The sequence below is a fragment of the Pan paniscus genome, chromosome 2, assembly GCF_029289425.2.
Source record: "Pan paniscus chromosome 2, NHGRI_mPanPan1-v2.0_pri, whole genome shotgun sequence".
NCBI classification, from domain to species: Eukaryota; Metazoa; Chordata; class Mammalia; order Primates; family Hominidae; genus Pan; species Pan paniscus.
Genome location: NC_085926.1, coordinates 140,938,458 through 140,951,433, shown reverse-complemented (window position 1 = coordinate 140,951,433; position 12,976 = coordinate 140,938,458). Strand labels below are relative to the sequence as shown.

General features: G+C 34.9%; 1 protein-coding gene across 5 annotated transcripts in view; it reads right to left on the bottom strand.

Annotated features, from left to right (window-relative positions):
• The window catches only part of U2SURP (U2 snRNP associated SURP domain containing), a 60,199-nt gene that overhangs the window by 18,771 nt on the left and 28,452 nt on the right, over window positions 1–12,976 (bottom strand). For all 5 annotated transcript variants that reach the window (XM_034957558.3, XM_055110589.2, XM_003826510.7 and 2 more), the window contains 10 exons: window positions 12,850–12,954; window positions 11,698–11,764; window positions 11,458–11,621; window positions 7,177–7,339; window positions 6,777–6,856; window positions 5,180–5,267; window positions 4,052–4,174; window positions 2,819–2,975; window positions 1,951–2,046; window positions 1,195–1,261 (listed from right to left, as the gene is read on the bottom strand). In XM_034957558.3, coding sequence (XP_034813449.1) covers window positions 1,195–1,261; window positions 1,951–2,046; window positions 2,819–2,975; window positions 4,052–4,174; window positions 5,180–5,267; window positions 6,777–6,856; window positions 7,177–7,339; window positions 11,458–11,621; window positions 11,698–11,764; window positions 12,850–12,954 — 1,110 coding nt within the window. The remainder of the gene's footprint in view (window positions 1–1,194; window positions 1,262–1,950; window positions 2,047–2,818; window positions 2,976–4,051; window positions 4,175–5,179; window positions 5,268–6,776; window positions 6,857–7,176; window positions 7,340–11,457; window positions 11,622–11,697; window positions 11,765–12,849; window positions 12,955–12,976) is intronic.

The following is a 12,976-nucleotide window of genomic DNA, read 5'->3' as shown; positions in this document are numbered from 1 at the left end:
TACCCACCCTTCCTTCCCCCTAAATTAAATAATTATTTTATGAGTACATATACTACTTTTAAAGCAGTGATTCTAAAATGGTAAGATGTTACTAATCATAGGATCACGAACATAAAAAGGGTTCAGAAAACCACTGTTTTAAAGCAAACTGAACTAAACGGTTCTCAATTCGTGTATTCCTAAACAGCCTCAGATAGGTATTTCCATTAGCAAGCCACATCTATAACATTATGTAAATATTTTGTCATCATCATTGCTGACTTGTTCTAATCACACCAACATTTCTGAAAAAACATCATTGTAGACAAGTTTTCACCATCGTATCAAACTGTGTTTCTATAGCCTGCTGATTGATCACATTTTCCCAACAATCCAAATGCCCATTTATTAAATCCACACAAATGCCCATATTGTGCTAGGACACACAGGGGTTTTCTCTTTGTTCCCACTTCCATTGGAGAATAGAAGACCACAAAATTTTTAAAGACAGTAACCTGTGCTTTGTGTTTGTGATACCATCTCTTCCTACTCATTAAAATAAAAAATAAAAAATAAAAAATAAAAAATTCAACTCCCTTTGCAATGATTTTAAAAAGTGTCAAGAACTTCCTAAAAACTGCCAATACAGACTTGCAGGAGAATCTGAGAGGAGAGATTCCTACAACCACACAGTGTCAAATACAAAAACAATTTTGGGGTGATTACCAAACAGCAAAATCAAAATTATTATTTCTCTATATTTCAAAAGAAAAGATTTTTTTCCTTTGTATTCATTCTTAGTTCTTCTGAAAGGTTTATTATTTAAATAACACAATGGCCATAATGCAATCTTTTTCTTAGAATGTACAATCCAAAAGAAAGGAGTATAACCTTTCCTATTCACATTTTAAAAACCACTTTTTGTGGAGCCCAAAACAATATTTGATGGCAAAGATTTGAAAAAAATGCAGTTGACCAATTAGTAACTACAAAGTGAGAATATAACCTAGCGTAAAAAATGAAACCAGATCCATCAAGACCAGAAAACAAAAGCTCTTTATTCACTGGAAAACCAATGGAGAACTAAAAATGATCCTCTCCCAAAATTTTTTAAGAGTGAAGTTTTCCACTTCACTATTATTTCAACTATATCTCTTAATGAAAAGGGGAGTGTATATGAACAAGAAACAGTATATTCAAAACTTAGATTCTTACTTTTGATTTTCTTCTTCTTCTGATTCTTCATGCTGGTCAAATAATTCCCATTTAGAAGTTGTAACAGCTGAATGGAAGGAAAAGGAGGATGTAATTCCACGAGGTAAACTAGCATTTTTTCAGTAGTACAGTGGAAGCTCAAGCTTTAGAACTGAAAAGTTTATATTACAGAAGTTTTTAAAATCTATGTTTATCAATTCTCTAAACAGCTATTTCTATATGCCAAATCTCTTTCCTCACACCTACAATATAATTCAAATTCATGAAGTGACGAATAATGTCATCCTTATTTCTGTGTTGAATATTAAGATTTATTTCATTAGAACCTACAAATAGCAACAATTAGATTATTAGCACTAGGATACAGGTCTAAGTAAGTGTGAAAGGCAGGTCTAAATTGCATCTAATCAGCCTAGCATTATGGGAGGGTCAAAGCTTGGTTTCTATGAAACTGACCTCTATGTAGATTTCTACGTAGGTACAGCTTCCAATCTACATTTGCTACTAAAATGCCTTAACCTGAAAGGTTTTCAGTGATATCTCATTACTCTCAAAGCTTCCAAACTGAAGGACCTAAGAAAATTTTAACAGCAACACCAACCACAATAAAAGCATACATTAGACACAAAATATGATAACATTGAGTATTAAGGTTAAAACGTGTTATAAAACATAAAAGGAAAACATATATACAAGCACACCAATAATTAACATACAATACTTAATTTAAAAAATATTTATTTTACTTTTACTCACCCTGTGCTTCCAATTCAGATTCATCCACAGCTTCCCATTTTGATGGGGCAACTTTAAATATAGGCTCATTCTTTTTTGAGTCTTCAGTTGCATCCACTATTAGGGAAAGATAAGCCATTAACCCTGACTACTAGTGGATGACCCGAAGTATTACATTCATGGGTATTCACCATATTATTAAAAAGCAAAGTAAAATAAGGACACAGATGGACAAATAGTAATACTAAGAACAAGGACTATGACTAAACCAATTCTCTGCATCTGAGGGCAATATTTTTAACAGTATATATATCATTTCAGAAAATACAAGTTAGTAATATATTAAGCAAGTGAAGAAGTTGAGAAGTAAAACAAATCTTTAATACCTTTACCTGGTCTCTGAAATATAAAACTGCATATATTATTCAATATTTAAACATATAATTCAAATGTACCAAAGAGCTGTCTACAGTTCTTATTTTCAAAATGATTTTAGGCAGCTAGGAAAACTGAAGTTGTAAGTCAGAAAAACTAATAAAAACTGATAAAACCAGGTACCTAGGATCATGCATAACTGAGCACAAGATTTTGCCTATAATTTCCTGACAAGACAAAAAGAGAAACTTGCTAATATTATAGGAGGCTGATTGTCCCAGCAAAGAAATGTGACCAGAAAAAAATGCTTCTTCTTGGCCTTTTATATACATAGCATACAAATAAATGTATTACTGGGTATATGAATTTTGAAAAAAATCAGAAATAGAAAAGTTAATAACTTGATACGTTCATGAGAAACTATAACCTTTTTCCATATCAGCATGTATGGAAATTAGAGTTTTGGTCACCAAACGTATTAGCTAGATTTAATCAGTTTGAAATCTGAACTTACAAGGCACTCCATCAAGATCATCATCAAGACTTTTTATAGGGACTCCATCAAGATCATCGATGGGAGTAGCATCAATAGGAATTCCATCTACATCTTCCAGAGGTGCACCATCAAGCTCTTCCTCGATGGGGGCACCATCAAGGTCATCTGGAACATCCTATGGAAATGTGTACTATTATAACATTTTCCTTTGCTTGCTGAAGTCACATTGCTTGTAAGATTAATTTGTAATCCCGTACAAGCCAACATAACTGGATACCCACAATCTGAGGTACAATGTAAGAACATATTCTATCATCCAGTTTGCTAAAGAAGCAGTCAGTTGTGCATTTATCTAATATTTACCAAGTGCTCACTGGTGCCAGGTACCATGTGAGGCAATGATGAGCAAAAACAAGTTTGGTCCCCCTGTTATAGAGCCTGGTAAAGGTTTTTGTTGTTGTTTTGCAGGGGTGGGGGAACCAGGAAATCAGATCATCACAACAATATATACTTATCTGTAACTATGGTAACTGCTACAGCAAAAGGGCATATCATACTGTTAGCATACTAAGTTTCACTTAAAGAGGTCAGAGAAAGCTAAGGTTATGTTTGAGCTGAGATCTGAAGGATCTCAGGTGAAGATAAGTCCCAGAAAGAGGGAAGGACATGTACAAAGTCCAATGGTAGGTGGAAACACACATTTAAGAAACTGAAACAAGGACCACGTGGGTTGCAACAGTAAGGCCAATTAGGAAGATCCTGCAGGAGTGAAAGTGAAAACATAATAGCTTGACTAGCATGGCAGAATTAAACATTAAGGATTCAGTAATTATTTAGGAGGTAAAAAAAAAAAAAAAAAACAGAATGGTGATGTATATCTGCTATCATGTGATGCATCTTTTCATGCACATATTTTACTTATATAGCTATCTTTTAACAAAATAAAGTCATGCTATACATATTGCTCTATTACTTGCTTCTTTTCTACTATTAACAATATATCATAACTCTTATATCATTAAATAAAAAAACCACTCACCAATTTTCACATAAGGACACAAGACAGAGAATTCCTGTTACATGTAAATTTTGACTCCTGGGTTCCAGCAATAAAAATCCACTACTTAATGGTAAGCAATAGATATTTTTCACAAAGAAATGTACCTCACATATGTAACACAGAACAACTCCAAGAAACCTCCACCACAGAAATGAATTTTAAAAACAACCAGACAAATACAGACTGCCTACCTCTGTTTCCTTTTCTTCAATAATATTTACAAGTCCTAAGAAAATATTTTGTAGTTTGATCAAAAATGGTTCTGGATAAATTGCCCAATCTTCCCACGCTCTGAAGCAAGTCATTACCCGTTGCTAAAGAAACAGGAAACAGACAACAAACTTTTATTTTGGGCTATATGTCTCAAATTTCAGTTCATGAGAATGATCATCAAGATTTGCTAAATTTGCCTTTAAACTGACATTTTTTAAACTTTAAAGAAAATAACTATATATCATTACCATATTTTTTTAAAAAATCAATGTCACCTTCTAATTAAAAGGAAAAAAACCCCTAAAAATAAATATAATGAAAAATAAACAGTAACTATTTGCTCTTTACCACCTAAGGTCAGCTCCCATACCATTAGTACTACCCATGAGCCACATTCCAGAAACACTTACATAGAAACTTACTAAAACTGGAAACCAAAGTAGCCAAGTTTTGACCTGAATCCCTTATGGTCCAATAAAGTACTTCCTAATTCTGGCTAATACTTTACTCTATATCTTCCTGAAACTTTTCTTTAAATTCTAACTTATGGTCAAAATTTAAGGTCAAAAACTTTTAAAATGGGAGTTGTCTGAATGCCCTAAATGGTGGGGTCACTGGGCATCTTCCAAAACTAAAAATTTTTCTTAAAAAAGTCTTCTTCCCATGAAAGCATATTTACTTATTCAACTGTAAGTGAAGTACTACACTTGGCTTTTCTTAACACTGGTCTAGAGCTTAAGAGGTTATAAAAAAAATTGGTAACAGAATAGACTTTCTAAACATGATTAAAATGTATGTCTTTAATCCAGCCAAATAGTATATACCATTACAAAACAAGTGATTCTTCTGTATGTTTTATGAAAAAAGACTAACATTTATAATTTTTAAACAATACTTAAAATTAAACCTGACAAAATAGTATCTTTTAAATTTTTGATTTTTTTGATAAAAACAAAAATGACAGAATTTTAAAACAATAACTTCTGTAACATCTAAGTTTTAAATTTATGTCTCATACTTGTCTTATGCACTTTTCTAGCCCTTCAACGCCTTCCCCCCCACCCATTTAAAACACTAGGGCAAAAATAGTAAAACAATAAACGTACCTTAAAGTTTTCAGATTGTAAATGGCCTTGAATTGTACGATAGGTGGCATTGAGGTCTGAAAATATCTGACATAACTTTGTTTCAAAACTGAAATTCAAATAACACATTCTTTAAAATAAAATGTTTAAAATTCCTTTCCCCTTTAGCGTGCCAGCCAATGAAAACCCCTCCTGAACTTAAAATACTTACAAATCAAGAAATTATTAAAAATCAAAAACTAGGTGTTTAAACTCTAAAACCGTAACTGAATTGCTTTCTTATTACTCTGAATTTTTCTCCTACAAACTCCCCAACAGTCCCTACTAGTTCCCTTTATGAGCAAGAAACGTTATACCTAGGATATGCTGAACCATCTCGTCCAATTTCTTTATTTTATAAAACAGAAAACTTAGAAAAGTGACTAGTCCAAGGCAAAAAAACTAATAGCAGACCTAAGAGTAGGATCCAGCTCTCTAAATTTCTTTTCAGAGCAACAACCTAGGGAAAAGCTTCCCTTTGCCTAATTCATAAAATAAACACAGAAAGAGAGCTCTGGGTAACAGAGGAAAAGTTATACTTTTTTTTTTTTTTGAGACGGAGTTTTGCTCGTCACCCAAGCTAGAGGACAATGGTGCCATCTCGGCTCACTGCAACCTCCGCCTCCCGGGTTCAAGCGATTCTCCTGCCTCAGCTTCCCGAGTAGCTGGGATTACAGAGGCACACCACCACGCCCAGCTAATCTTTGTATTTTTACTAGAGATGGGGTTTCACCACGTTGGCCAGGGTGGTCTCGAACTTCTGACCTCAGGTAATCAGCCCTTCTCGGCCTCCCAAAGTGCTAAGATTACAGGCGTGAGCCACTGTGCCCAGCTGAGTTATACATTAATTATAATACAGCAACGTAACTTCCTTTTGCCTTAGGAAACATTAACAATGAACTAAAATCAATATGCTGAGGATCAGAAGAGAACGCAGATTCTATAGTTAATAGTATGTCTTTGGTCTCTTATGTTTGCCAGTATATACACTGTTTCCATTTATTATATGAATAGCTAGATATGCAATAAAGTTCTCTTTAACACCTATTTGTTCTACTGTCAATAACTAAGAAAGTGATATAAAATCTTTCCAAAAAATTGGTAATTTAGCTTAAGTGTAAGCCAATTTTAAAAAAAATTCTACAAACCATTAAGAAATTCAAATTAGTCTTCCCTCAGTATCCATGGGGGGACTGGTTCCAAGACCTCCCATGGACACCAAAATCCACAGATGCTCAAGTTCCTGATTGAAAATGGCATAATATTCACCTGTAACCTATCCTCATCCTCCCATATGTTAAATCATCTCTAGGTTACTTACAATACCTAATACAATGTAAATGCTATGTAGAGTTTTCATACTATATTGTTTAGAAAATGACAAGGAAAAAAGTCTGTACAGGTTCGGTACAGATACAATTTTTCTTCTCAAATATTTTCAATTCATGGTTGGTTGAATTCATGGATAAGGAACTGTATTTCTTATTCTTGGAGGATGTTAACAAAACAATCCTCTTTTCTGAACTCCTTACCCTTAAATACTTTATTTCAGGAATATCAGTTATATCATTATACTTACAATTTTCTATAATATGAAGCATTAGCAACTTTGGCTGAAGAGTTGTACAAAACATCAGAAACCAAATATAATCTGGCAATCTATAATATCAAAAGATAACACAAAATAGGTTAATATAAGGCTAATGTTTAGCTATAATTTAATTATGGATACTAATTAGAAGAGTTATATGAAGCTCAGTATCACCACAACTATGACTTTGGCAGAGATGAAATTTGTTAACGCATTTACATTTCAACTTGTTAACTTGTATGTTAATGAACATAAATTTCCAAGCAGAAATAACATAAGACTGCATGGGAAAAATTTCATCAGTCAAGTGCTTTGTGCAAAAAGGAAACCAATTCTAATCCCAAAAGACGTCAACTATCTCCCCTTTTCTTAAAATTCATTCCCATACCTTTTTAGGAAGGGGTGTCTTTAAGATGGACAACGACTCAGTAATGCAATCCACTATTTCTTCAGCAGCTTCAGCATTATTAAGACAGAAAACCATTGCATCTCCAATATCATTTTTCCTTGGAGTTAATCCCCGCAAGATTTCTTCCAATTTATCCCTCTGTCTGAACATAAATTGTTTTAACTTATAAATATTTAGATATGATTTCAAATGCCATTGTAGCTTCTGCTCACAAACTAATTTCTTTAAAACCTACTCACATAAAATAATTCTGAAGACTGTAATATATTCAGTCTGATTTGTGTTGTGTCCCCCAAAATTGTTACAATTTTTGAAGAATTTATATAACAATACTCTGGAGAACTAATAAGATTCCAATTATGTTTTCAGCTTACAAATTAAGTAAATTTAAAATCATAGGCATTTCTTCAAGAGTCTTTAAGAGCACCCCAGTCTTACCATCCCATGATACTGAAGAACTTTCATGTTCTTTACTCCCCTTCTTTGAAGGAAGTCTATTACTTTAACACTTCTGCCTGGGATTATGACAGGCTAATTTTTTCTGTAAAGGAAAAGACTGGCTGGGTGTGGTGGCTCATGCCTGTAATCCCAGCACTCTGGGAGGCCAAGGTGGGCGGATCACAAGGTCAAGAGATCGAGACCATCCTGGCCAACATGGTGAAACCCTGTCTGTACTAAAAATATAAAAATTAGCCGAGTGCAGTGGCAGGCACCTATAATGCCAGCTACTCGGGAGGCTGAGGCCGAAGAATTGCTTGAACCTGGGAGGCAGAGGTTGCAGTGAGCCAAGATCGTGCCACTGCATGCCAGCCTGGGTGACACAGCAACACTCCATCTCAGGGGGGAAAAAAAAAAGATTATAAATATTTTAGGCTTTGCAGGCCATATGATCTCTATCCCCCTGCTGGCATAGCACCAAAGCAGCCAGACAACATGTAGGGAAGGGAATTGACTGTATTCCAGTAAAACTTTATTTTCCAAAACAGGAGGCAGCCATATTTAGCCTATGAGGTGAGTTTGCAGATCCTAGGATTACAGTGATTATGAACATACATCTTCAGAAGTAAATACACTCAAACAGTATCACACTCCATTGCCAAATGCTCTCATAGGCAATGAATCAATGCAACAAGTATTAAGATTTATAGACTGCAGTGAAGTACATACAGGCATATCTCAAAGAGACTGCGGATTCAGTTACAGACTACTGCAATAAAGCAAATATCGCAATATAGCCAATCACATAAGTTTTTTGATTTCCCAGTGCATGTAAAAGTTATGTTTATACCATATTGTAGTCCATTAAGTATGCAATAGCAGTATGTCTAAAAAAACAATGTACACATTACTTTAAAAATACTTTCTTGTTAAAAATGCTAACAATCATCTGAACTCTCAGTGAGTCATAGCATTTTTGCTGGTGGAAGGTTTTGCCTCAATGTTGATGGCCAACTGATCAGGGTGGTGGTAGCTGAAGGTTAGGGTGGTGGTAGCTGAAGGTTGGGGTGGCTGCAGCAATTTCTTAAACAATGAAGTTTACCGCATCAACTGACATTTCTCATCACAGGGGATTTCTCTGCAGCATGAGTTGTTGTTTGTTAACATTTTACCCAGAGGAGAATGTCTTGCCAAACTGTAGTCAGTCCTCTCAAACCCTGCACTACTTTATCAACTAACTTTATATATATTCTAGATCCTTTCATTTCAACAATGTTCACAGCTTCTTCATCAGAAATACATTCCATCTCAAGAAACCACTTAATTTGCTCATCCCTAAGAAGCAACTCCTCATTTATTAAAGTTTTATCATGAGATCACAGCAATTCAGTCCCATCTTTGAGCTCTACTTCTAATTCTAGTTCCCTTGCTATTTCTACCATATCTGGAGTTACTTCCTCTACTGAAGTCTTAAATCCCTCAAAGTCATCCATGAGGGACTAACTTCTTCCAAGCTCCTGTTAATGTCGATTTTATTTTATAGGCAGAAAAACTGAAACGGATTTTTAAGATTTTTTAAAATTTCTTTTTAATAGAGATGGGGTCTCACTATATTGCTCAGGCTGGTCTTGAACTCCTGGCCTCATGCTATCCTCCTGCCTCGGCCTCCCATAGTGCTGGGATTACAGGTGTGAGCCACCACACCTGGCCCACAAATGTTCTTAATGGCATTTGGAATGATAAATGCTTTCCACAAGGTTTCTGACTTTTTCCCAGACCCACTGGAGGAATCACTATCTATGGCAGCCACAGCCTTATGAAATATATTTCTTAAATAATAAGACTAAAAGGTCAAAATTACTCCTTAATCAATGGGATACAGAATGGATAATGTGTTAACAGGCATGAAAACAACTTAATCTCTTTGCACATCTCCATCAGAGATCTTCAGTGATCAGGTACTTTGTCAATGAGCAGTAATATTTTGAAAAAAATCATTTTATTGAGCAGGTCTCAATAGTGGGCTTAAAATATTCAGTAAACCATGCTGTAAACAGATATGCTGTCATCCAGGCTTTGTTGTTCCATTTATAGAGCACAGGCAGAGTTGATTTAGCATAATTCTTAATGGTCCTAGAATTTTTGGAATGGTAAGTGAGCACTGGCTTCAACTTTAAGTCACCAGCTGCATTAGCCCCTAATAAGAGAGTCAGCCTGTCCTTTGAAGCTTTTAACCCAGGCAGTGACTTCCCCTCTCTAGCTATAAAAGTGCTAAATTACATTTTCTTACAATAAAAGGCTGCTTTGTCTACACTGAAAATGTGATTTAGTGTAGCCACCGTCATCAATGACCTCAGATCTTCTGGATAAATTGCTACAGCATCTACATCAGCACTTGCTGCTTCACCTTGAACTTTTATATTATGAAGATGGCTTCTTTCCTTAAACCTCAAAAACCAATCACTGCTAGCTTCAAATTTTTCTTCTGGAGCATCCTCACCTGTTTCCACAGAATTGAAGAGAGTGGGCCTTGCTCAGGATTAGGCCTTGGCATAAGGGAGTGCTATGGCTGGTCTGATCTTCTATCCACACCACCAAAACTTTCTATCAGTAATAAGGCTGTTTTGCTTCCTCATCATTCATGTGTTCATTGGAGTGGCACTTTTAATTTCCTTTAAAAACTCTTCCTTTGCATTGATAACTTGGCTCACTGGTGCAAGACGCCTAGCTTTCAGCCAACCTCATCTTTTGACATGCCTTCCTAACTAAGCTTAATCATTCTAGCTTTTGATTTAATGTGAGAGAAGTGAGACTCTTCCTTTCACCTGAATACTCAAGAGGCCATTGTGGGATTATTAATTGGCCTAATTTCAATAGTGTTGTGTCTCAGGAAATAGGGAGGCCTAAGGGAAAACAGCTAGTCGCTGAACAGTCAGAACACACCTTTTTTGATTAAGTTCGTCTTCTTATATGACCATAGTTTGTGGTGCCCCAAAACAATCAAAGATCACTGATCACCATAACAGATACAATAATAATGAAAAAGTTTGAGCTATTGTGAGAATTATGAAAATGTGACAGAGACATGAAGCAAGCACATGCTGTTCGAAAAATAATGACAACAGATTTGTTTCACTTAGGGTTGCCACAAACCTTCAATTTATAAAACACACTGTATCTGCAGAGCACAGTAAGTCAAAGCGCAATAAAACTGGGTATGTCTGTATTTAATTCTATATTCTAAAAATGCTTTTAGCCAATGTTTTCCCATGAGGTATACAGGATGTCCTCTGAACATTTAATAAGTATGTTTTTGCTTCTTAAACCAGCTAGCTGCACTGTACAATTGTTAAGTGAGACTAATAACAACACATACTTCCATGGTGGCCATCTCACAGCTCACCACACACTGCAAATCAAGTGTGAAAGTTATCATGTAGAGGCTTTGCATAGCCACAATCTGATCCCACTAGCCACACAATAGTTTCTCTTCTTTATGTTGCATTCAGAGAAGCAAGAATTCTAGGGATCCTCCAATAATTTCTGTAAGAATCTGAAGTACTCCAATGCTAAAGAAATAAGTCAATCATGTTTAAGAGATCATCACTAATTTTACCAGGAGAAAACTCAAGGACAATAGGACACACACCTGTACTTGTTAGGATGTTTAAAATTATAAAGCACATGATGAAAGATGTTACTATTTTAAACATTCACAAGTGAAAAAAATTTATTTTAGGGTTAACATCTTAATAAGACCATTAATTAAAGCAACGATTAGTTACTTTTCTGAATATATAATAGAAAGGAAAAATATCTTACTCTTCCTTAAGTGCTCCCTTTTTACTAGGTTCCTCTACAAAAGCTTCTGTTTCTTGCTCTTCTGACATTCCATGCAAGTACGGATTTAATGGTGGTGGCCTCCAAAAAGATCCATTTTTGAACATACGAAAATCTTCCGTCCGCCATTTAGTTGGAGAATCTCCCTAACAAACATTTAGAGTTATTATAAAGGTCTAATTACTCAGAGTCAAAATTAACAAAGTAATTGATTCTACTTGCCTGCAGAATAGAATAAAGCTTCCACCTATAGTAAACATGGGCTGGTGTCTGGTTTTCAAATAAGAACCTACACAAAACAAACAAACATTAAACATCATATTCTTTAACAAAGAGCTATCTTCAATTAAATATAAATAAATGAGAAATACTATTTGCCTATTTAGTTCTAAATAAAACAAAAACAAAGATCCCTGAAGAGAATCTCACCCACTACCACCCGCTACCTATCCCCATTCCTTTACTGCAGCCCTAGACTGCCTTAGTGACTGACATTAATACTCAGAAGGCATGCATCATGAGTCTTATGATCGTTTTCACTGAACACTTACATGGCAGATACTGTGTCTGGCAATGGAGCGATTTTCCCAATATATAATTACAAAAGCAGTGATTGTACACTACTTAAGTGTTAAACTAGTGTCTAAGAATACCGTAACAATTCAGAGGATAAGCAATTTATTTTAAAACTCATTTGTTCAACTGTATCTCACTTATGATTCCTTCATTGAAAAGCATAATGAAATGTATTTTCCTCCTAGAGAATACTAAAAACAATACTATTTAATCAATCAAATCAAAATCTGATGGAAAATTGGCCTCAATACATTCTACTCTGATTACTAAAACTGTCTTCCCATCCCGTTGCAGAACTAATCCCATACTTTTACAACGTTATTCTTGGAAATATTTCTAATTCTAATAAATTAAAAGTAGTTTTAAACTGCATGCCTGAAGATAAAATATAGTAAATACATATAATGGAATATTATTTGGCCTTAAAAAAGGAAATCTCGATACATGCTATAATACGGATGAATCCTGAGGACATTATGCTAAATGAAATAAGCTAGTCACAAAAGGACAAATATTGTATGATTATACTCATGTGAGTTTACCTTAAGTAATGAAATTACTAAGAGACAGAAAGTAGAATGGCAGTTGCCGGGGCTAACGGGCTAGAAGACTGAGGAGTTACTGCTACACAGGTAAAGAATTTCCATTTTGGAAGATGAAAAAAGTTCTGGAGATGGATGGTGGTGATAGTTGTACAACAGTGTGAATGTACTTAATGACACTGAACTGTATACTTAAAAATAGTTAAAATGGGAAATTTTATGTTACATATATTTCACAATTTTTAAAAATGCACACCTGAACATAGGATTGTTGATTTCTCTGTTCATAATCATAGCTTCAAACATTGGCCCTTCACGTACAACAAACTCTATCATTCGATGTATCAGGGCGAGCAAATTCCTACAACAACAACACAGTTAAA